The sequence below is a fragment of the Pezoporus occidentalis genome, unplaced genomic scaffold (genome assembly GCF_034315485.1).
Source record: "Pezoporus occidentalis ecotype Australia unplaced genomic scaffold, CSIRO_AGI_Poc_V1 ctg4, whole genome shotgun sequence".
Taxonomy (NCBI): Eukaryota; Metazoa; Chordata; class Aves; order Psittaciformes; family Psittacidae; genus Pezoporus; species Pezoporus occidentalis.
This window is the reverse complement of record NW_026915724.1, coordinates 23,791,552-23,817,490: the sequence shown is the minus strand read 5'-3', so window position 1 is coordinate 23,817,490 and position 25,939 is coordinate 23,791,552. Positions and strand designations below refer to the sequence as shown.

At 37.6% G+C, this 25,939-nt stretch overlaps 1 protein-coding gene across 2 annotated transcripts in view; it reads right to left on the bottom strand.

Moving 5' to 3' along the window:
* The window catches only part of CEP192 (centrosomal protein 192), a 63,933-nt gene extending 38,540 nt beyond the window's left edge, over nt 1–25,393 (bottom strand). Inside the window, exons 1-19 of one of the 2 annotated variants that reach the window (XM_062633048.1) lie at nt 25,095–25,393; nt 23,947–24,069; nt 22,113–22,267; nt 20,574–20,614; nt 19,103–19,235; nt 18,004–18,158; nt 15,746–15,886; nt 15,133–15,469; nt 14,797–14,937; nt 12,322–12,386; nt 12,050–12,241; nt 10,973–11,096; nt 8,860–8,990; nt 7,342–8,365; nt 7,108–7,234; nt 5,552–5,726; nt 2,489–3,374; nt 990–1,138; nt 59–289 (exon numbers count right to left, since the gene is read on the bottom strand). In XM_062633048.1, coding sequence (XP_062489032.1) covers nt 59–289; nt 990–1,138; nt 2,489–3,374; nt 5,552–5,726; nt 7,108–7,234; nt 7,342–8,365; nt 8,860–8,990; nt 10,973–11,096; nt 12,050–12,241; nt 12,322–12,386; nt 14,797–14,937; nt 15,133–15,469; nt 15,746–15,886; nt 18,004–18,158; nt 19,103–19,235; nt 20,574–20,614; nt 22,113–22,267; nt 23,947–24,069; nt 25,095–25,264 — 4,500 coding nt within the window. In that variant the 5' untranslated portion in view covers nt 25,265–25,393. The remainder of the gene's footprint in view (nt 1–58; nt 290–989; nt 1,139–2,488; nt 3,375–5,551; nt 5,727–7,107; nt 7,235–7,341; nt 8,366–8,859; nt 8,991–10,972; nt 11,097–12,049; nt 12,242–12,321; nt 12,387–14,796; nt 14,938–15,132; nt 15,470–15,745; nt 15,887–18,003; nt 18,159–19,102; nt 19,236–20,573; nt 20,615–22,112; nt 22,268–23,946; nt 24,070–25,094) is intronic. The other variant, XM_062633049.1, reaches the window with a different exon arrangement.
* Nucleotides 25,394–25,939: the final 546 nt, after the last annotated feature.

The following is a 25,939-nucleotide window of genomic DNA, read 5'->3' as shown; positions in this document are numbered from 1 at the left end:
CAACACAAAAAAAAAACAAACAAACACACACAAACCCCCACATTAAGCAGAAACTCACTTCTAAATGAGGATTTTCTGCAACTGCTGTCAGAACCACCCTACTTGCCAAAGCTTCTGCCTGAACGATTGTCTCTGCATCTGCAGAAACTGGCCAAGATGAAACATTGAGAATACACTGAAAGATGCCCGAATGACAAGGTAAGAAAAGTATTTTCACATCGTTGGTAGAATAGGGTCCTACGATGGTTTTATTCTTGAAAACCAGACACTGATATTTCACACAGTCCATCTGAAAAACAAAATCTGTCATTTACAAAATGTCCCTTGCCAGAGGATAGCTTCTTTCAAAATACCACATTTATCTGGCACCACTGCTCAGCACAGACATTTCATATACCTTTTTGCTCAATATTAATTACTGCACCTTCATGTTTGTGTCCCACTGGCATCTCACTCACCCGTAGGTATTTTAAGTTAAAGCTTTAGATAAGTCAGCCTGAAAGTAACTCAGCTAGGGTTTCTTTCCAGCATCTACTGAAAGATTAACACTGGTATTATAGTATTTATTATAGTTGAAAATTAATTCATACATAAACCAATGATTTTTTTGAGAAAGAGCAGTACCAAAATAAACAAACAAACCAACTAAATTAACAAAGCCAATTGTACTTGGTGCTTTCTGCCAACAAAGATGGAAGGAAGAGGAATGGTGGAGGAGTAATGGGAAGGTCAGCGGATGGAGGTCACCAGTAAACCCTAGTGCAGATTTCTCCAAGTTTCTGTTGTGAACATACTAGTAGATAATCTTCAAGCAGGAGAGACAGACTGCAAGTGACATCCATGTGTTATCAGCATTATTCTCAGACTAAAGCCAAAACAAAGCACTGTGCCAGCTACTAGGAAGAAAATTAAGTCTATCCCAGCTGAAGCCAGGACAATGGTAAGATTATAGCATTATTCCTATAGCTTTATTAAAAAATATCTCTTACCTTTTCCCCATTAACTGAAACACTGAGTATTCCAATGCTGACCTGCAACCACCGTTCAGTTGGATTATAAATGTTAAGAGCCGTCTGTGATGCAATTCCCACGCAACAAGCATTAGGGAACTTCAATTCTTCTGGTACTTTCACATGTCCTTTGGAAGAAAATATGCTTTTATTAGTTTCAAGTATTCAGAAGCACGTCAGCACTCAAGACCACCACCATGTCAAATTTATAAACTGATTTATGGAATGCTTCATTATGGCAAGGCAATGTTTGACTCCTACAGTATTCATAAGAATGTTTTCCATAAGCCTGATACTCAGAATTTCAATCAATTGTTTCTAAATTGCATCTTACTTGGAGCTCTAATGTGAGCAAAAAACACAGAAATATCACATCCCATGCAGACACTAACCCACAAAGTGTGCATACAAATATATATATATTTATATATATACACACACACCTTACATAAAATTCTCAGTGTTCACAATTTAATCAGTACTAGTCCAACTCAAGGAAACATGAATATAAATATTATAACAACTATGGAGCACTCTGGAGCATTTACACTGACTAAAGAGGAAAATATTTTTTTATCAGAGTATAACTGTTGCCTAAAAAGGTGTTGAGGCATTTTTTGCTATAGAAAATACCAAGTACTTTTACAGTAGATGTTTGCTGAAGTGTGGTATTCAACAGTTATCACCAAAGAAAAATTCTGCTTCAAATATTTTACTAAATTTCTGGTTTTAATATTTCTGAAATAGTCAAAATAATTCTTTCAGATAAATTTGACATTTTGTCTGCAAGAATTTGCCAGGGGGAAAAAAAAAAAAACAAACAAACAACAAAACACAGGTTTAATGAAGTCTTTAAAACAAAACACTCATTTGCATTGCTTAGGTTAAGAGCTAATACAGAGAAATACCAGAAAGTACAGAAGGCACCTGGCAACTCATCTTTCCCCTTCAAAACCAAAGAACATCTTAAGCCCTCCACTTTCCTCCTATGGTTTGGCTTAACTGACCCCTAACACCAAAATATGCTGGAGACTGAAATGCCATCTACTTTCCAGATAAAATACAACTGAATTTCTAGAGCACAACTTGTCTTGCCTAGCATGAGCTGCAGCTAGGATCTCTCTTTTTAGAATCATAGAATCATTAGGGATGGAAAGGACCTTAAGATCATCTATATAAAAGAGTTCCTTTAAATCAACACAAAACCACTGAATGCTGAAGAATGCTGAAATTCTTTCAGATTATGAAAATTTGTTTTTAAAACCACTAGAGGGCCTATAAGATTAGACCCTGAATTAAACATCATTAAATAAGGAAAATTAGTGATACTTTTTTTTAAATAACAAGGTTTGCATAAAAGATAATTGTGGTTACACTTGGTAGTCATTTTGATTTTATTTACTATAATATTAGCATAATCACTATCTCCATTCTTGCCTACAGCCGTATTTTAAACACACCCTAAAAAACACACTTACCAGGTGACTTTGTCAACTCCCATTCATTTCTACCAGCTCCAAGAGGTTGTCCAGTACATGAGTTTAGATTTAAGATATCCTTGTTCCAGGAAGTAGGGTGTGGATTACAAAGTGAAGCTGCGCCAAGAGAGCCAGGACCGATATTTGGACCTAAAGGGATTCCTACCATAACTGGATTCTCAACAGGTCCTGCTGGGATAGCAGAACAAGGAAGCCCTGCTGGAAGGCCAAAACCTCCAGAGCTGCAGCCATGAAACTGTGACAAAACTGTATTTCCAGTAGATGGTACATTTCCCAGGTGGTGTTGCGCAAATGGTGTTGCTGCAAGAGAATGTCCTGTAAGCAATGTGGGAACAGAAGATTGACTCCCAGAAGTAGCGACATGGGGTTTAAAGCTTGAAATTGGAACATGTTGCTCACCAGCTGAGTTTTGACTGAGTGGCATATACGTGCTTAATCCAGGATATATGGGTAATGTATTCAAGGATGGTAATCCTTGTCTCTGTGCTCTGCTTGTTTGATCGGGCCACACTTCTTGTGCATCAAGATTAACAGAAAGTGGCTGAAAGACACAGAATTTACTTGGTAAAGCTGATTTAACATGGTCTAGCTCTTTATGATTTCCTGCTACATTTGAAGGAATAGATGCAAGCTGCTTTCCATTCTTGGGAAAACCTTCTTTGGACGCTTCTTGACCCAGTACATCATCAGGTTTTCTCTGAAGACCTGCAATTTCATTTTCTTCTGATTCCCGGTCAGTGCTAAGCAGTGCTTCTTTTCTATTTCTTTGACACACATGCTCTTCTAGATTTTCATTTGTCTGTTCCTGTGAAAGAGTTGGACTCGCTCGAATTATTGTTGTGCTCAGTTCACCAGCATTTTCACCCTAGTAAACAAATATGCAGTATTAGGAAGTTTAGAAAAGCAAATAGGGTACATTAAAGATGACAGACCTTAATATCTGTACTGCTACCAAATATAATTAATCAAGTTTGTCAAGTCTTGTCTGAAGTTCTGCTTTTGTAACATCTGTGGCTCTTCACCTTGAAAAAGACAATCTGGAACTTCAATCTGCTTGCTCTCTGAAGTCACATTCTAGCTAGGTATACTGGGTCTGGCTGGGGTGGAGTTTATTTTCTTCATAGCAGGCCCTGTGGTGCTGTATTTCTAGATTTGTGAATAAAACAACACTGCTAACACACCAGTGGTTTAGCTATCACTGAGCAGCACTTGCACGGTGCCCAGGCCTTTTTCATTTCTCACTCTGCCACTTCAGAGAGTAGGCTGGCAGTGGCAAGAGGTAATGAGAGGACACAGTCAGGACAGCTGACCAAAGAGAGAATCCATACCATGTAATATCCCCAGCAATAAAAGTAGCTGTTTGGATTGTTGTAGGAAAGTAAGCTGCAAGTTCCTTTAAAAAAAGCATTTAGGGTGCTGCTTGAGGTGAGGTGGCTCACCAGCTCAAATCAACCAAACAAGAAATGACAAAACTTGAAAATCATGCACCTTTGACAACCTGACCCAAGCATTAAAAGGAGAGGGCACTACTGGTTAAACAGACTGTGCCACAGTAATTATTCAGATCTGAACATAACACCAATATGAACAGTCTTATGTATAAGAAGCTTTAGGCAAGAGATATGAAAGTGGCTCTTAACAAGTACAAATGAGATTAAGATCTCTCAGACTCTCTCAGCATAAAAGATCACTAACCCAAAGGAATAAATTAATACTGTTGTGTTCTAAGTGGGACTTACCAGTGTACTCATAATACAAATGTAAAACCTTGGCAAAGTACTTGAGGATCTCCTTGTTGAACTATCCTAGGGAACAAAGACTACTCAGACAGTAACGTCTTTTCAAGACAGAGGGGCAAACTAGTATGCAGACAGTTTTATTACTGCATCTAGAGTAATCCATTTGCATGAGATGACAGGAACCTAGAACCATATGCATTTCAAACATGAAACAGACCCAAGAGCTGATGCTACACCAGCAAAGACTACGAGCAAATACCCACTTAAATTGGCCCTTGGGTTCCTTCCTACTGGACTGCAATTCCCACTGGAAACATCAGGATGAAAAAGATAATTCCCTGTGCAACCAGACCTGGAACAAAATGGGCTATAGGCCAGACACATGCTTCCTTCTTCCTGATGCTTTCAGCATGAAGGAACATTACTACTGGTGCTTCCTTTAGACAGAAGAGAAGGCTTCACTAAGCCTTCACTAACCACCAGTTCTGAAAAGCCTCACCCTGTGCAAATTAAAAAAGAAGAGTAGATAGGATTTCTATTTTTAAATTCCATCCACATTTGCACACAGTTTGGAAGGGGGGGAGGCATAACAGAAAGATCCCAGATTCCAAAGGGCCCATGGATTTAGATAAAAGAATGCCAATTATCTTAATCAGCATAATATTGCAAGTCTGAACAAAAGTTTTGCTCTTAAAGTTCACTCTTTGCTAAAGCAGTAAGAACTGTCAGAATGACTGTCAGAGGTAGGACATGACAGCTCAGGTCCTGAAAAAATAAGTTAAAGCCAAAACACGCATTTATAAACATTTATCATGACAAAAAAAGCAGGAAAAGTATTCTCCTAATAGCTGAATCTGAGCAGAAATTGAGCCTCAGGAGTGATGAAAGCAGATACAGATCCTGCAAACTACTACTGGAATACCATACTGCACTCCAGAAACAGAATGACTTCTCAAGAAATGGAAAAAATGAAAGAGTAAAAATACACCAAGTCTAACTTTCTTCACAAGTAGTTCTTTGAATGTTTTACTATGTTTATATTCATTAGAGTTTGTGCACTTAACAAAATCTATTTCAGAATTTACATTTCTAAAATAGATAGGAGTGGGGGAAAAATCAGAATACCTTCTCCATACGCACAGCATGTCCTGAACTGTTATGAACCCTTACAGCTTTTCTAATTTTGAATTATTTTGACCATTTAAGGGTTTGGTTCAGGGGTGAGAGGGAAGTATTGTCTTGTTTGTTTGTTTGTTTTAAAGTAGGGGAATTAATATGTATTTACAGTTCAAGATTTTTTTACCCAATATGTCTCCGGATTATGTATTACAGCTGTGTTCTTAAGGGTACTGTCAGATGCAGAGACATAGGTTAATCTGCTCATGCTAGGACTTGAGTAAAACGACTGAGGCAGTAGTACACTTTCTTTGCAAGAAGATTCCTGATAACATGACTGGCTAATAAAGTCAGTTTCAGACCTGAAAAACAGATACAAAGTATTGTCAGTATTAGAATGTATCTCTAACACTACCCCCAAGAAAACCAGTGCTACACATTAGCTATACTATTCTAAAAGTCAGCTTCCTTAGCCATTCTATTTAGTACAGGCAGTACAAACAAGACACCAGCTTTCAATTAACCTTTACAAATTCTCGCTTTGATGTACATAACCTCATTTTCATTGGACATAAATCCATAAGGCAAAGCACCAGAATTCCACAGCTCTACTCAGATGCTGAGGTCACAGAAACAACACAACTTACTAAAAAAGTTAATCAATATACTCAGATCTAACTGGATGGAAGACTGTCAAATGAAATCATCCAATATCCCAGGCACCACACATTATTATTTCCTATTTACTGCTGAGATTCTCTTCATTTCACACATCTGAAAACACAGGATCTCTCACCCCTTTGTCAAACAAGAAACGGTGATACGAAAACAAAGTCACTGATAATCCTAATGCCTACATAATATGCTTGCAAAAATACACATACTTCTGCACATTTTAACTTTTGAAAAACATCAGACAGTCTATAATTCTAACAGCATGTACAACACTAACCGTAGCTAACTATCAAACAGTGAACTTAAGACAAAGAAATCATTGCCTCCTCTTCTTAGAGGAATGTATTTAGTCACTGGTTACTGGCCACATTTGTATGTTTACAACTACATAATCAACTTAGTTGTAATCTTATCATTTACATAACACTTATTGTTATGGGAGCTCATTTAAGTAATATTGCCCTTTCCATCACTAAGAAAGCCTTAGGTCTTAGGCACAAGTGGCCATTTTAAAATATGAAGCGGTCAAAAGCAGTACAAATATTTCTACCCATCTGCTCTCACAACAAGCAGAGAAATAGTGCGAAATAGTTATAACCTTAAAAAGCATATCTTAATACAGCATCAAGCTTTGTTACAATTAACAGCATAACCCCCAACTAAATAGTTTTATTTGTAAAAGATAAATTACACTAGAACAACAATTAATAAGTATGGATTTTTATAGCTCTATCAACACAAAGGTTTAAGTATCCAATGTATCTAAGAGGCTGAGTATTTTGTATTCTTGCAATACTGGATAATCTTGAGCAGAAGCATCAACGTACTCATAGAGCATCTGTGCCTCATCAGGCCAGTGAGGAAAATAAAAAGTTAACAATTGCTTAAGACTGCTTCCCCATACACATAATACAAGCAAAGAGAAAGCTTAGTCTAAAGAATGAAGTCTTAGCCTAATAAAGATCTCCTATAAACTGAGATCAAGGACAACATTCAAACTAAAAGCTGATCCCTCAAAAACCCTTATGAAGCATTAATAATTCTCATAACCTGGACCAAGGAATTTACCCTGAAAATGCTGTTCCCGACGTCTCACTAGGAGAAGAATGAATGAGTGGTGAAGTAGAAGGTCTGAAGGTACACTGCTCATCCTCCAGAGACTGCAGGTCACATTCAGGTACAACAGGTTTATGTTCTGGTAAATAAACAGAATTTAATAACGGTGTTTATAGAAGCACAGGGAACAAGCCTACTATCAAGAAAAGCCTTAACATCTGGTTACATTTACATAGGTTTACTTACCAGTACTATTCTGAGAAGCTGGGGAGAACTTCTCGAAAGTTACGTGTTTAGCATTCCCATTGCAAGCAATACTGGCATCTTTGTTTCTCTTCTCTATTTTTGCATCTTGCTTCTTTTCATCGCTGTTCAGTCTTGGTGTAGGCATTGTTTTTGTAGGACTTACCGAGACATATTTTCTAGATGGCTTGGCATGTTTTAAGTTGCTGAGTGACAAAGTATTTCCTGCACTTCTCTCCTCCAAATCATTACATGACTGAGGAACAGCATTTGTTCCTTGATCTACTGTTTCTGTGTCTTCCCTGATACAGCATCTACTACTGAGATTGTTGGTCTGATAAGGAAGTGGACTTCTCTGTGCCACTTCCATTTCTGCTGCTGAAGGAATTCCACATACTTGTACTTCATTTCCAGTAGGTGAGGTTTGGGTATTAAGCCTACCTGATCTAAGACCAATATTCAACGACTGTAAGTGTTTACTGTTTGCTAAATCTGACGATTTGTCTGAATACTTAGCCCTGTTTGCAGACATATCTTCATGGTTGGGAACAGCAGATAGACTAGAGAAATTCTGAGTATCATTTTCTTCATAAAAATAATCCAGAAATTGCTTCTCTATTTCTTGCTGCTTGCTATGATTATTTATGAAGTCTTCTGAAAGAATATCCTTATTTTTATCTTTACCCAGTAAGAACATATCAGACGCTTCATGTTTTACAACACTCTCACACTCACTTTCATGTCCCATCTCATCTGTTTTTTTGAGGTATTTTTCCATATCAAATGCACTATTGTCCACATGGCTGGATAATGTCTGATTAGCAGGAAGTACTTTCTCTTTAACAATTCCAGTAACGAAACATGTTCTTTTATTTTTATTGGAGAGTGCCATCATCATAGCAGCTAACTGGGAAGGATCAGCACTGGAGGAAGCATTAGCAATAGCAGATGCAATCATGCTAATACTCAGAACGGAGTCAGAATGATTAGATTGGCTGTCTTCAAACTTGTCTTTCTGAATTCCATCCTACAACAAACCAAATGAGTTAAGCACCAAATTAAGAGATTTTTTAGTGTTTTGTTTTCTGCATTTTGTTGATTTTAATTATTTTGCATTTTGCTATATGGTACTATAGTAACATTTTTAGGTGCCACATTTTTAATTGCCTGTTAAAAAGAAACACTGCAATAGGCATAATTCTCATTGTTGTGATTTTTTAAGTCTACTCCACAAATTTATTTGCTTTCTTTTAAAGATCAAACAAAGACTGAGTGCTCAGAAGCCTTAGTCCCTGTAAAACTTTTCAAATCCTGAAGTGTAGTAAAATCCCATCAGAACAAACAGCAGACAATTTATTATGACCAAATACACAGTATCTTCCTGGAGAACCTGATCAATATAAAAAGCAGTGAGCTGATATGAAAGTCCAAATTTATCTACATTCAAAGAAATAATAACTGAAGTTATTCGGATTTTGTTCAAGCTGATAGTTGCACTTAATAGAAAAATACTAGACATACCTTTGCTCTGGTTTTGGTAGCAGCTTCTGTAGTGATGCTTGTACATATTTCAGCTGCAGTATCCATTCTATCCCATGCACCCTCACAGCTGGTAGAATTCTCATGTTCTTTTGTTTGTGCTTCTAAGTCACCTAAGAACAAAGAAAAAGGAAATTAATTTACAGCAAGGAAATTGTCTAAACATCTGCATTCTTGGGATACACACACCCCCTTTTTTGTAGAAAAAAAAAAAAGAGTTGCTGTAAGGCACAAATTGAAACGCATCAACTGTTTCCTGTACAGTACTCAAAGTTTACATTCAAGTCACAAAATTAACGGCATTATGAATACCATGCTCACACTCTTCAAATTTTATTTTCAGGCAGTTTATCATATTAGCATATGCTAAACACTTTCATAAAACGATGTTTACAACATAATATAAACATAGGCCAAACTCCAGTAGTTAACTACAACAGTTAAATCTGAGTAAAGACAATATCCTTATGCTAGAGACAGTGTTTGATTGAGATAGCAATGGACTGGTGATTTTGAAGGATCATGTTTAGGATGAACAGCAAACCATAAACAATCTTCCTGATCAGGAGATCAAACTCCAACTAGGAGGTATTGCTTATATGAGATCTAGAGGCTACCATTTTGACAAATGAAAGAAAACATCCGGACTCCCTAGAACACTAAAACTAAGTTTTAAAGATCCTCTGGTGGTTGAGAAGTAAGTATGAAACAACAAACACTTTTTGTCTGGATTTGGTTTGGGAGGGTGGGAAGAAGTTGTTTGGGTTTCTTTCTTCCCCCCGCACCCCCCCCTTTACTTTTGTTCTTACAGCAGATATTTGGGGTTTGGACATATTTTGTATTTGAAGTAACACCCTTCACAAGTTGCTGATCTCTCAGCTTCCTCTCCACCTACTGCTCCTTAAGCAGGAATTCTATGCTGGTATTCCTGATAAAGGATATTATTGCCAGTACTACTTAAAATCAGATGGCAGTAACTACTAATATTTTTGCCACAAAGTGACCCAAATACCTACCTTCTCTAGCATTTATACAAAATACTGAAAAGCACATAAGGATATTTTTCTATTATTCAAAGCAACAATTACAACTATGATTTAACCAAACAGAGGTCATGAACTCAATGAACTCCTGGTATTCTTTGACAAAAGTCTAGATTGTTGTATGGTGAATTTAAGTACACTAACATTTTATTAAAATAATGATAATTAAGAAACCCTTTATAATATTTGCAAGGTCTTAGCATTAGGAAGATTATAGCTGTAAAGCTGTTTCAAAGTGGGCTCTATAAAAGCCTGATGGATATTTTTCACTAATGCAAAAACGTATTTAAGCCACTGGACTGTCTGTACAAGCAGGTTCACAAAGACTGGTATTGCCACAGTTCTATCAAAAGCAGTAGAGATGCTTTAAAATGCACCCACCCTTTCTAAACATAACATCCTAAGTTGATAGGCATATATATACACCAAAATACATGTTGTGATCTTTGCATATATAATTTTGGAGCAATCTCCTAAATCATTACTTTAAAATAAGCAGATATCATGATAGTGTAACTTTTTATTGTTCTTTAAAGATGGCAGAATAAAAAGTAAACTATGCTTATGCACACACTGTCAGCTCAGTTACCACCCAAATTGCTTTTCTTCTTTCCCTACACCCTCTATATCTATATGAACAAACAAACCAATTTTCTGGGTGGCTGGTTTGTTTGGGTTTTGGGGTTGTGTGGGGTTTTTTTGGTGGTGGTGGTGGTTGGGTTTTGGTACCACATTAATACAGCTTTTTCAACAGAACAACTCTGAACAGACTTTAAATTATTACAAGACATACTGGTAGTTATCCAGTGTCTGGAAATAACTGAAATATCCAAGATAATTCAGGGTAGTACTTGATACTTGTTTAGGCCCTGTGTTTTTCAGGGGGAAGAGGTGAGAAGGGTGCTCACAGTTAAAAAAAGATATTTGGCAAATGAAAACTAGAGTTTTTCTATCACAGATTAGTCTTCATAGTCTTTCATAGCTTTATACAGGTAATTCTTAACTATTGTTATGACCAAAGTCTAGGGCTGACTGTTCTGGTCGTCAGTTACCTTGAAACACCTCAGACAATTGTGAAATCTCTTGGCCGAAGTCATCTCCTGATGAATCAGACTGCCTTAGCAAAGCAACAGGCTGCCTTTTCTTCGGAGATGTAATGTAGTAACCAAAAGATGGCTATGGAAAAAAAAAAAAAAAAATCCAGGAATACAACATGAGTAAATTTATTAATAAACAGGCTCACTGGGCTTGCAAAGCAGTTTTAGCCATAGTGCCTCAGCAGCTAGAGTTTGGTTATTGTACCACTAAAAAAATAACACATGCCTCTTAGCATTGGCAATGCCTAATCCAAATACATACACTTCCAATATATACATTAACTTATTTATACCAGTTAGACAAAAGAAAGTAGATATGCTCTCATTGTGTCTGCCTGGAGGCATGCTCTGCCACTCAGCCTCTGAATGTGCCAGGATAGAACATGCCAACTCTACCAATTCAGCAGGACACAACTGAATTACACATGCATGTTTGACTTGTTCCTCCCATTGTACACACTTCCCCACTTTTTTTGTGGGCCTACAACACAGATGAGATACTGTTTACCAACAGCAGAAAAGAGACACGTATCAGACAGATGCAAGAAGCATACAGAAGTATGTTGGTAAGTTAAGAGTTGAGATAATTATATTTTTACTGAAGTTGGGTGTTTGTCTAACTAGCACATCAACTGTCGATAGCCATTCAAAGATACCCTCACTGTTTAAATACCCCTGTCTGAGCAGCATTTCATTCAACTATTACGTGGATCATGTGCCTGGACCTCCAGTGTGCACCCTGTATATGGTGTACTTTCTCTCTAACCCTGACCAATTGGTAAAGATCAGGATTCATTGATAACACCAGCCAGCCTTTACATCAGAAATTCCAAGCGGGAAAGAAAAGCCAACCCAGACCTGTCACACATAGAGAATTTCCTTTGCAGGTGAATTCAGAAAAGTATTTCTCAGAAAGAATTAATTACAACATATAAGAAAAAACAAAACAAAACCAAAGTAGTGCTTTGTTGTTGTTTTTGTAGTTGCTGCATTGTTTGTCCTTGCATTGTGCCTTAATATTAAGATACATACCCGTTTTACATCACTGCCTCCACCAAGACAACCAAGAGCTTCAGATCTCTGACCAAAGAACTCCCCCAAAGACAACCGTAAATAACTGGCATCTTTATCAGGATCAGAGTTTCTCAGCAGAATACAGCTATTGGGCGATTTCCATGAAGTATCTGCTAATTCAGATGCATTTAGAATGTCTACTTTTCCTCCCTGCAGACAAAGGGATTTCAGAAGTTGTAACTTACAAATAAATTAGAGAATACTCTGTTTACACTGAGATCATAACTTACCTGCACAAGTTTGTGTGCTTTCTCGAATTCTTCCTGGTCTTGTGCAATCATAGCAGCTGCTTCAGCTTAAAGCCAATGAGAACATGTATTAAAATAAGGCATAAGTTATTATGTGCTGTTATTATTATTTTGCATCATCGAACTATACTTTGAGGGACAGATATTGCAATACCTAATTCTATGTCTGAGACCATTTAGGACACAAAAGAAGTTATTCCATCTAGTTATGGTTGAACATGTTCATATTAAATTAGGCTTTAAAAAGTACTCCCTGGATCTTTAGGAGTCAAAGTAAAATCATTTAGCTAACTAACTTAGTGGTAAATAAAGAAAGTATCCTACAGCCTTAACTCCAAACCAAACTACAGCTTTTCATAAATTATGCTACATATAAAAGCTACAATTGAGCAACATACTGTTACCTCCAAAGAAACTTTTAATACACTTGATTTTGAAATTTTCATCAAGATGGTGGAGCAAAACAAACAGACTGGTTTGTACCAGTTCATGAAATACCTCTGCAAATTAACAGGGCAAATAAATCAATACTACTTTTAAATTCAAATGTTTGTATTATTTTCACAATTATCATTTACAGAACAATGAACACTTCAAAATACCTTTGCCAAAATTATGTTAAAAAGCGATCAAGAGATACTGCTCTACCACCTTATTTCAGTGTTAATGTCTCATTAAGCCCTTCAAAACTTATAAAATATGTGGCCTTTTACACACAGCATCCCCAGTCATAGAGGGCATAGGACAAATAGAGGAATAAGTCAAGAACGGATGATAATATGGCTGTTGTCCATAAAACTACTTATGGGAAGTAGCAATGCATACTCTGAGGAAAGACACAAAGTTGGAATACAACTTTAACAAGCAATCCAACTGCATTTCCTAAATTAAACCTAGCACTATCAATAACAGACTGCTAAATACAGTTGAACTCCAAAGTCAATATCAATTCTTACTTAAACTTCTGTGTAAGCCATACAGATCTCTGAAGACTTCTTGAAGCACCAAATCGTCAAGTGAGCAATCCTGCACTATTCTGTACAAGAATACACTGTGTGCACAGTTTGCTGACAGAGATAGATATGTCATAAACGAGACTCAGAAGCACCAGATGTAACATTTCCTTTCTGTCCCTACAAATAAAATCTCTCAGCTGTCAAGCATCACACTTGAGCATTGCAGACAGACAGGCAAACTAGCAGCCAGAAAAATGCTAACCATACTGAGTCTGAAAGCCTGTAAGTCTTCTACCGTATAAAGGGGTAAGTCAAACAGCTCAAAAGCAGAATTGCTTTTAAAATCCATCATGCTGGAACAAGCCAAGAAGCCTTAGAAAAATTTACAACAGTCAAATATTCTAACAACTTAACAACCCTCAGGTTAATCCTGAGATGCTGAAAAGCATCTGAAATGTCCTGGCTTTGAAACCTAATGGAGGAACTCTACTTTACTGGCATGGTAGATAGGGATGGATACCAAACTGGATCACATTTGCTTGTTCCAGCAGAAAACCACTACGGTGTTGAAAGACATTTCAACCAATCAGCCCTGATTGATTACTCATTCAAAATAAACAACTCTACACAGCAACATATACAGCATTCTCATTGAAAGAAAGAAAAACCTTGAGTGGACTGTGGATGTCTTTAGAATACATTAGCCCATTCATATCTATGTAAACTTCAGAAACTATTAGAGTCTAAGAGAAACACTTTTGCTTGAATCTGATATTTTGCTGGTAAGGAATTCATTTGCCTACAGCACTACGCACATATTATCCAAGCCTCTATGACAAACATACAAACTCATGAAGATCAGTCTGAGATAGCTTAAAGAAAATGCACAATTTTTAAGTAAACAGGGGTTCAAAAAGACCTGGAATTTGTTACAAGCTGAGTCCCATAAAGCCTTTTAATAAGCTCCGACATTTTTCAGTATCATTCTTTCAGCATCAAAACATTCCCAAGGGCTTCTCAAAAAACCACCAGCTAGTGAATTCAGCAGCTCTTTGCACATTCTAGTTGATTTTGTAGTAATTTCTTGTTTACAATTATTTCCTGTCTTGTAAGCATCATGGAAGACAGAATATGACTGCTGTTTTCTCTTCTTGAAAGGGTAATAATGATTAAAGTCCAAAGTAAGAATTGTGGAAATGACAACTACAGGATTTACTTTTGCTCATACAATAGGGACCAGCAACACATGTTAGAATGCTTTCTGAAACAAAACAAAACACGGGAACATGGGAAGAGCAGGAAACTTGGAAAGAAGCTATAACTTCTAATAATGATGATATCATTATCAACTATCAACATCAGCTTTCAAATAATTTGTTGTATCTGAAGCCTGGAGGCTTTGCAACACCAAATACTGATTTGTAGGAGTGAAAAAAGAAAAAGTTTGCTTAACACTATTACAGGTAACAACAGTTAACTGAAGAGGAAAAAGATTACATACATCCAGTAATGAACTCCTCATTTACTTTATCATCTTCAGACAGATTTAAATCTTGTTCTTCATCAAATGAAGTGTAATATGCAAGATCAGTCACCCATTTGCCTTCTTCATTTTGATAGACGATGCTGTGTGGTACATTATCTGAAAGATATAGCAAATGCCACACTGTTAATTAAAATTAAAAGGAATATGGCAAAGTCTTGAAGTTTTTAAGATTAAGGCATTCACTTGCCAGAAGTCAGCAACAAGTTAAAACAAAAACAAAAACAAACCAGCATAGCTAAAGTTGCTGCAACTACAAACTAGTTTGATCATCAAATATCTAAACCAACCAACCTTTGTCTGCTGTAGCTAAACTTATGTTCTCACAGCTGTCTGCAGTTGGAGACAGGTAAGTATCAAGAAGACTGACTTCACATTCAGTTGCATTTGTCTGAGGTGCTTCTGCACTAGGAACTTCAGAAGTGGTGTGGTGCCCCAGAAATACTCCTGATGTGTGTAGTACTTCGGCATCAGAAGCAGCAGCCTGACACTGAGAGGACTGTATTTCTTGCTTTGGAAGAACATCTGATATATCAGCTTTATGACTGTCCTTGCACTGAAGATAAAGTGAATCTAATTGCAACTCAGCAGCAGCACAGGATTCTAGCACATGTCCAGGAGTCACGGAATTCTTAGAAAACAATAATAATTTGAAAAGTGTCAGAAGTGCAGTTGTTAACTGTTTGTGCTAACAGTTGTAGGTACAAATTAGTCCAAATTAACTATGTTTGAAAAATATTTCTAAAAAATATATATATAAAACCATAGTGGTATTTTTACTTTTTTTTTTTTAAGAAAGGTTGGATTGTTAGTTCAACCTCTAACAAGTTCTCAAACACAATGCCATCTTCTATAGTCTTACTCTCTGTGACAAACAGAAATTCTAATGACAATTTCCATCACATACCAGTTGGTGTACTTCTCTGGGCAGCATTTCTCTTTGCACAGGACATCCAGTTATCCCTTGATTTTGTGCATCTTCATCACTAGCATTTCCAGAGTCTACTCCTGCCACCGGCTGGTAAGTGTGAGGAACCAGAAAGTTCTCCTTTAAGTTACACGAGAACAAATATAACAAAAAAAAAAAAAAAGCAACAATTATTTTTACAATGTTAAAAAAAATCTCTAGTAAAGACATTATCGTTATTTGTTTGCTCATGTGCCACTGCCAGAGGCATCGCTAGCTGCTAGCACCACCAAGGACAATAGTTCCTGGCTATGCTATGCCAATCCATGCATGCATCTGCCTCCAAGATCATACACAGCAAGAAGATGAAGATCTCTTCTTACTCCTATCACATCCTTTCATTCCCTTTAACGAGAGCACCATGCTACTCCTCCTCCTCTTCTAGTGATGACTTCAAATCCTACTCGTAACCTGTTGTACCTACCCCACTGACACAGACACAATGGTCATGAAGCAGTGACATCTTACACAAACAGATAAGACCTGAGATCAGAGAGCAGAACTGTGTTATTCGTACTCTTCAACAACCACCTATCCATTTCTTCACATACAGCCACAGATCAGCAATCAGGCTACTTCTATAGGGTTAACATATCACTTCCCACAGCTTGGAAACTCTGATAGCAGTTGGGAAATTTTGGAAATTTTGAAAGCTACAGTTGATTTAACCATATAAGTCAATCACACTCCGTTCTGGTCAAGCTCACAGAGTGACAAATTATTTGAGCAAATTATTTACTCTCCTGGAAAAAGGAGTCTCTGTGATGCTATACTCTCAATAAAACCTTGGACCTTGCTATGCAAGGTAATAAACCAGTGATTAAAAGGATTGTATAAACTAGTTGTATGACAGAAGTGCCAGCATGTAATATTAATAGTTACAGAAACAAAAAATGAAACAGAATCAGTTACAGTTAATACTATACTTCTAATAACAAATAGCAACAAGTTAAACTACTGAAAGTAGTTTTGTCACAGAACCATCAGACTAAAATTAAGCAATTCCTACACAGACAATAGACCCATCTCCTGGATATTACAAGTTATAAATGAGACCAAAAGACAGCCTTAGTTTCAGTTCAGCTGATCAGCTTACTGGGGCTGGACAGGACAGGATAAAGCAAGCATTTTATGGGTATTAACTTTTTTCTATGGGGATTTATCTTTTACCAAAAATTCTTTGCACTCAGAAGCTGGTAACCAAAATTAAAATCATACCATCGCAAACCAGTGGTAGCCGTAGAGACTTCTGATTAGTTACCAATTACATAATTTCCCTTAGTGGACTTGAGAGGATCACAAATGCTTATCTACAAACATTTTACCATCTCTCACATTAAAAAGCACTACTTAGGAGGAAGCTTAGAGGGAAAGCAAGGTGTGTAAGAAACATTTATACTTTAAAGCATTCAAGAGAACACCTCAGAGGTACACTAAACTCAGACCAGCATGAACAATCCAAAACTCCAAAAGCAATTTTTACTTTTATAATAAGGATCAAGAAATGAAGTATTAAGTAGTCCAGCAGAAAAAGTCCATCTTAAGGAAATACTCCTAATGCTATGTGAATTACAGGATTTAGCTGAGGGCTAGTCTCCATCATCCCAGAGAAGGAACAGAAATCCTCTCTGTGGGTTTAGGATTTTTTTCCCCTCTTTGCAAGATCAAATAACAGAATTAATCGAACATGGATCTCTAACAGAGCTGCTTAACAGGAGAAGGAAGAAAGCTATGCACAAGACAAAGAGAAGTGCGAGGAGCAAGGTTAGACAGGGGTGGGAAACCTCTGAATAAAGAAGACCCCATAACAGGAAACTTCAGCTTTGCTGCAAACCTTCCTGACTAATGCCTCTTAGGACAGCCAGCTCCTTGCCTAATTCCACCTTACCTCATAAACAGCAAGACCTGCTGTAACAAGCAGTGAATCAGCTGCTAGAACTGCACTACAAGGAAGAGGAAAATATAAAAATAGCTCCCTAACTTCTTTTCCTTTTTTACCCCTCCCTAGCGAAAACCTTGCAGAGTGAACAGAAAAAGTCAGAAGCTCACTCACACAGCTCTGTTTATGGTTAAGAGCTGTATTTGCTAACTTCAAAATTAAAAATAATCCTTTGCTGTACATGTTACCTGTTGGACAGTATTTGGGTTTGTCAATTGCCATTGCACATGCTGAGCTTTGAACTTTACTTTAAACCTACTTGAAGTAAGCCATTTTCAGAAAGCTTCAGCGCTGTACAGCATTCTGAGAGTGGCTGTATGTCAGTGCCTCCTCTTGCCACTTCTGGTTGCATCAGCTGCTCGAAGTAGGCTTCTAGTTGGTTATCAAAGAACTCTTCATCATCAATATCATCATCTATGGGAAGAGAAGAAAATATCCTGTTCACCTTTCACAGACATTTAATATCACTTGACATACTTTCATAGCAACTCCGTAATGTTTAATACACTAAGTCTCACAACACACTCATACACTCAGAGTAGAATTATCATGGTTTTCAGGTAAAAATAATCAGGACACAGAAGCATGTAATTGTCTTACCCCATGACTAGTGATATACAGCAAAACAAGATGACTATAGGCTAGCATTTTAACTCCCATTAACTCTACTTGAATGCAGGGCTGCTTGATCTCAAGAGAGCAGTAAACCTATTTATCACTCTGCCTTCCTCATTCTTGGTGCATCTGAGAACATACCCTGTCATCCTTCAGGTTATGTGCAAAGTCAAGTGCATGAATAAAGAGCAGCATGTTTGTCCTTCAGCAGCAGCCACTGGAAGGGCAGAGAAACTTCAAAACTCTTGTTTAGTACACAAAACTCAAATTCTCACTTTTGTCCCTGAGCATAAACTAGACTTTCAACTTGGGTTTCACCTGCATGTGTGGCATCTAGAGAGCTCAACTGAAGCTCATGTAAAGGTTAATTCTAACTGCATGTACATGTTTTTCACCACAGTTTATTAATCTAAACTGAAACTGTAGCTAGGGTTACCACTTTAGTAAACAAATGCCCACATTTTTACCTGTATTTTTGATTCACAGTAACAGGATGGATGTTTATTTTAGACTGAACTTCCAAATGTGATCTTCTCTGACAAATCCCATACTCACCTACTCCTATTACAATTTTAAAACAGCTAGTTTCCCAGTGAACAGTTTGAATATTCCTAATACTAGTTTCTGATCAAGCATAATCCTGTATTAAATATTTCAGTAACACAATACCTTTATTCTCCAGTATGCAATAACATTAAGCCAAAACTCTAGACTCAGCTACCTGGAGCTATAAACACGCTTACCAGTGGAATCTTCTTCTGAGCTTCCAAAAGAGGTGAGTTTCTCATTTTCCAAAAAACTTGAGAGGCTATTGCTAAGGTGATCACTTGAGATTCCACCTTCTACCAGTTTGTCAGATGGTTCAGATGGATCAACCTGTGAAAAGCACCCATACAGAAATGTTTCTATAAGTTACTAGCTACTGTATAAATTCAGTTAACAACAATTAACTCATCCCAGCAAACATTCTAGTTCCAATGAACTTCTGCCTGCTACCTGCCAGAATGGAAACAGCAAGAAATACAGGGATCATAAAGGAGAAAGAGGGAAAAATCATCCCAATGACACCAAATTTAAAAGACCTCAAAAAAGTACTAAACCATTAAAGAGTTTACTCCCCCCTTTATTAAGCTGCAATCCCAACTTTAAAGTACAGACAACTCTCAATACCTTCCTGTGCTGTTAAAACACTGCTTCTTCAAATCAGCATACTAAATTACTTAAAAAGTAGAGTTTCAGCTGAATCGAGCTAACTGTAAATACTGTATCTTTTATATACCCGAATGATTTTAAAAACAGCACAACATAATATCTGCTTCGGATTTAGTCTCACATTCTTCATAATAAACACCTCATCTTTGACAGACATCAAAAATGTCAAAGTTCAGAAAGTAAAGAATTTGAGAGGAACTTGAATTATGGTTTTCAGATGACAGCCTGTGAGCAGTCAACTGCAACTCATTGACCACTGTGGCCCTAGAAAAACCAAATGAAAGAGAACTAAATCAATTTAACAAATACTAGCTGACAAATTAAGGAGTACATATTGGACAGCATCTGGCTACAGCTTGAGGAATATTTTCTGTAAGCGCCATGAGATCTCCCATTCCTGTCTGCCTTGTATCTGTGCCCATAATTGCCAGCTTCTCTACACACAGTAGATAAAAACAGCCAAAGTATAGCCCTACCTGATGATACCTGTAGCTATTTGCTAGCTGTGGGATAAACACACACACCATACACAGAGGTAGAAGGAAGACTGTGCTCTTCTACTACAAACAGTGACGTTTTTAACGATGAGGACATCTGAACTAACACTCCTCAAACTAATTAACAAGTACAGGGGCAAGTCAAATCAGGTTGATACTGTTTACTTCAGTTTCCAAAAGGCTTTTCATTAGGCTAAACTACAATGAGGGTAAAATGTAAGGTCCTGATAAAGGATTACAAGACAACAGAAGCTAGAAGCAAACAACAGTTCTCACAACTGAGAAAGATTAGGTGGAGTCATGCTCCCATGGTACTAATTATGTTAAGTGATCTGCAAAATGAGGCAAAGGGAGGCATGACACATTCAGCACTGTTACATATTTAAGGGATACACAACATTAAGACAGTAAACAATTCCTTCCCTCCTCCTTTCACAGACTTAAGTCGATTACATGACTAATATTAGAAAACCTTTAATTTCACTGTATTTAGAAAAGCTTTCACCTTGTTATTGTCTGGAAGGAAGCATATTCCAGTTGACAGATCTGAAACAAAAGAATGGGGTGTAAGCACTATTTTAGTATGTTCTTATGTTATACTACTAGATGCTAACTATTCTAGATGACAGCAGACCAAACATCTTAAAAGGTCTTGGCATACACCATAAAAGTAGCCCAAAAACATAAACGTTAGCATGATATGAAAGTTTATAGTGATCTAAAGTATCTGGGAGTAATTAACAAGGCAGGGCTTCATCAGCACTAGAACTGTAAAAATTATGAAAGACAATAACTGCCTTAGGGATTTCTATAACACAGTGCTGAAAAGGAAGTAATTCCAGATTGAACTAGCAGAGGTAGGAACAAGTGTTCTGTTCCACTGTTGCATTTCACTTACTGGGCCAATTATTTTTGTGGATAACTTGTAAGCAGCTTCCACTCATCTCTGTGTTATAACCACCCATAAGCCAGTTGTGAGTCCCACGACACAGAACATTTTAAGTATGCACATACAGATTTTAGCAAAAAAGGCTTATAATTTTTAAGTAATAGATGGGAATAAAAAGCAATTTCCAAACTAGAACCCTAAACATTGAATAAACAATCAGTTAAAACCAATTAACTAAATAAAATCAGGCACTATCGAAACTGGGCAGACTGTTTTCCAAAGCATCATGATTTTTGTTGCCATAGTTACTACCACTTCTCCAAGACTACCATAATAAGTGACTGAAGCCACACATCACTGTTAGAACTGTACTTTATAGGGACCCGTTTATATTACGGGCCATAGTACTTTCTAACTGAACACATTCTCTATAAAATTATTAATATACTCACTTCATGAAAACCTACACAAACATTCAGGTAAGGCTTAGAAAAGGGTAATGACTAAAAGTATATATTTACTAAGTATATTTACTGAATTTTAAGAAACATGCAGTATTTAATCACAGGACTGGCATTAGCAAAAAAACCCAAACAAGTTTAATATCAATAGTTACACTTTTAAAGTAAGTTACAGAATATTATATTGCTTCCAATACTCTCTACTTCAAAAAACAGTTTTCACAGTAAGTATTCTAAACTACTTTTTCATGCATCATGTCACTAGGAAAATATGTTTCCAGCTTCTACAGCTGCAGTTAAAAATCTACTATAGGTTGGAATAGGGCAAGAAAAGAGACAGTTAAAATATAATCTCAAAGACTTACTCCTGCTGAAAGGGGCAGAAAACAACTTGCACTTTTTCCACATGTAAAGTTGCTGAAATTAATTCAGATTCCTACCAGCATCCTAGTATTTTATAGCAAACACTATTTTCACCAGCTTCCTGCCTAGCTTTGTACTTCAGGTACAAAGTTTGGGAAGAAATCTAGGAACACAAGGTCACCCACAAGCTTTCTCTGTTTCCAGTTTGTTCAACTCCAAGAGATTCTTTTTCAAAGCCCATTTAGAGTATTCCATGAAACAGTGAACAGGTCAAGAGAAGACACCTATAGCATAAAAAGCAAATGACATTATTTTTCTCCAATTTTAATACCTTTCGATCGTTCAAGTGGCAACACCTCAAGTGAAGTACCTTGACTGTGACTCAAATGCTCAATGACATTCTGATCTTGCCCTCTGTGTATTGAGTCAGATATTTTCAAATTAACAGAATTTGGATGAGGTTCTTTAACTTGTGTAGCAACTTCCCTACAAAGAGAATTATGTCAAAGAAAAGTCACTCAGCAAGATATATAGATCAATATTAGCATATAGCATCTCTAGATATAAAGATCTGATAAATTCCCCAATTTAATTGGCTTTGTATCTAGGAACTCAGTTGTTCCCATTAATAAAGATTCTACAGACATATTACCTGTCATTTTACAAAAAAGGAATAAACAGCAAGATTACAAGGGATTCACTTTCACAATATAAAGTGTGAAACAAATGAGGAAATTCAGTGACATACGCCTCTCTAATTTTTCTGTTTCTTCCTTTTTCATTTCTGCAAAAAGAGGGAAAAGTGTAAAGGAGAAAAGGGTCTATTCTGGGCAAGTTCCATAATCCATTTGAGAGCAAGTCAGACTCTGGACAAGATTTTCATAATTCCATAATACCAGCACACTTTTTGTAACATTAAAGGAGGGACTAAATCATAAAGAACATGATTTACTGAAATTACATATAGGCCTGTTAAATAACAGCTTTTATAATTCTGTGGGAAAGTGTTTTCACTTCTAGTTTCATGGGACTTCCACACAAGCAGATAAGCTTATCATGCAAGATGTTAAAATTCTTTTCTGAGGAAACCACCCTTTTGATTTAATATTTTAGATCACAGAATGGTCTGGGTTGGAAAGGACCTTAAGATCATCTAGTTCCAACCTCCCTGCAATGGGTAGAGACGCCTCACACTAGACCGTGTCGCTCAAGGCTCTGTCCAACCTGGCCTTGAACACAGCTAACATTTGAAAATCTAAAGTGCAATTATTCCATGTTTGGTCTTTTTTTCTTGAGGACAATCAAGACATGGACTCCTTCTCCGAAATCTCACATTCTTTGTTTTTACAGGAACATACTGCCTACAGTACAATTTTATCAGTGAGAAAAACACACATTGCATTTTCTACTACGACAAGAACAAATTTGACCTTGGTTAGAATAACCTACACAACAACTTCCAACACTTCCACCATTTAGCAATGCTTTCTAAACTATTTCACTAACATTAGTTATTTGCTAAGAGATAGCAATCACCAAAGCTACAAGGAAGGTTAATTTAATAGGAATAGATACTCCTTTCTGTATGCAAACTACATTACACTTAGCTGGAATAGATTTAAGTCGGTGTAAACTATTATTCACACACATGACATGAACCAGAACCATCAGCTTAATTCTACGTTACGTAATGTAAACTAGGTAAAGACAAGCCAGGTTCAAGTCAGTCAATTTTTACTTAGTGTGACAACAAAACAAATCATCATAGTTTAACAAAAAAAAACAAATCCCTTCTAAAGATTCATTCCTGTCATATACATGAAGCCAAATTAGCCAATTGAACAGCAGCACAATGTTAATGTAGGGCTGTGCAGGTTAAGGGGTAGTGCTGCACAGGATGCTTCCACACAGTCTGCCACCATTCCTCTTCAGAAGTCATGGAGGAGCTGGTTTAGTAGGAAAAGCTGCCCAAGCTGCCAAACACTGTAAGCTAACAGGATAATACAGCTGAGCTCTCCACTTACTGCATCAAAAGGCCAACAGAAGCCGCTGCTGAAGTGGGCAATTAAATTCTGAAGTATTCCGTAATTAGCTTATAGTACATATAAATCACATACTAGTATGTGCATTTCAGAACAGAAATAGATTTTAACTATCTCACTTACGTGTCATCACAAAAGCCGAGGGCAAATCTCCCCAGTGGCTCAAGATCTGACTGACTACTGTGAGGAGATCCTAATGGAGGTGATGGTTTCCCTTCTAAGTAGGATGCAGAGATATCAGAAAGCCTGTAAAGGTGGGGAGGAAAAATATACAACAGAATCACTTTAATATGCACTGCTCCTGTTTTCAAAGAACCAGAGAAAAAACAAACAAACAAACATATCAATGCCCACCCATCTCCTATAAGTTCAATTATTTGGATATTTTAGCATTTTTCTAGACAATATGTATTTACAGGTATAAATATGTATCCAGAATGACCCTCTCCAGTCTCCTGTAGAAAGGAGAAGGATCCTCTCTTCAGTCTTCTTTCTTTAGAGAAATACCACATTATCATTTTTAGTGGCTAATGCTATCCCATTTGGAACACGCACTTCTGGAAAGTCATGGTACAAAAGTCTGATTTTAGTTCTTGTTAAGTCATAGGACAGCACTTAAATGAGCAAAGGCTTCTAAGTATTACCCTTCGCTCTACTCCTTGCTGAACAAACCATTATAAATTGTGCTAAACTTCAATTCATATCCATAACACTAGTTCTCACATTACCCATCTAAAATTAGTCAGATTCAGGTAAGCTAAATGAAAAGTCAACAGAGTAAAGAGAGCACATACATAAAAAATATATTGCTCTCTACATAACTTCAAACTTGAATATACTAAGCTGAAGAGTCCAGCAAAAATAAACCTGATTATTATCTCATTAGTCCAGAAACAAGTTACTCTTTTAAAGCGCAAGTCAATAAAAGTATTTCATGAATTATGAATTTAATGCAGATTCTTCACTGCTAATAGAGTCAATCCTGTGTTTGCTGATTAGTATGCCACTGATTAGTAAATAGTTTTATCATCTACCAAATAATCCGTCAGAATTTTTCTTTTCCAAAGTTAAATCATAGAACAGCTTAGGTTGGAAGAGACCTTAGGGATCATCCAGTCCCAACCCCCTGCCACAGGCAGGGACACCTTCCACTAGACCAGGTTGCTCCAAGCCTCATCCAGCCTGGCCTTGAACATTAACAGCCGCAACTTCGTGTTTCAAACCAGTCAGCTGGGGTTTTTTATATTATCAATCAGTATTGACAGTCTCACCTGTTCTCACAGCCTGTTTTACGCCTGGCAACAGTTGAAGCTGCAACAGGTAAGCCAGGGTTTGAGGAAACCGTAACATTTTCAAGAATGACACTTGCACTGCTATTCAGTGAATGGCCCAAGAAGCTTGGAAATGTCTCATCGGCAATATTTCTGAAGTTTTCCATCATCCTGCACAAGTTGCTTAAAATAGCACTCTGCCTGGCAACATGATCAGCCCCGGTCCAGCAGCATCTGAAAGAAGGAACAAAGCAACTGTACAGTTACACAAGCCACAGTAGTGCTGTCAAAAATACGTTAGTTATACATCACAGCCAGCGGTCTTTGGCAATCACCCCGCTTTATCCACAAGCATGCTTAAAAATCACTTCCAATCCTCTCCTACCAAGCCGTTTAGGGGGCAGAGTTTTATAACTTCCTCGGGGTTTCTAAAAGGCGCAGTAAGTACTCCTGCAAGTTAAGAATACCGACGCCCCAAGACGTGCCAATCTATATTTAGTTCGTAAAGCTGCTCAGACCGAGAGACGCTTCCTCCATTTCTACAGCAGCGACCACCTGGGCAGCTACACGCTCCGTGACGCGATCACCTGGCAGGCGGCAGCAAAACGCTGCAGATCTCAACACTGAAGGCCCGGGCCCTCCCCCCGCCTCAGCGGTCCCTTCAGGCACCGCGACCACTTCTACCACCACCCGCCGCGGCCCGAAGCGCCACAACAGCTCCACCTGAGTGAGAGGGGGCGCCACCGCCGCCAGTCTCCGCCGCGCAAGCAGGGAAGAGGAGCGGCTCGAAGCCAAGGACCCCTTTCCCGCCACGCCCCGTTCCCCTGCCCGCGTCCCGCCGCTAC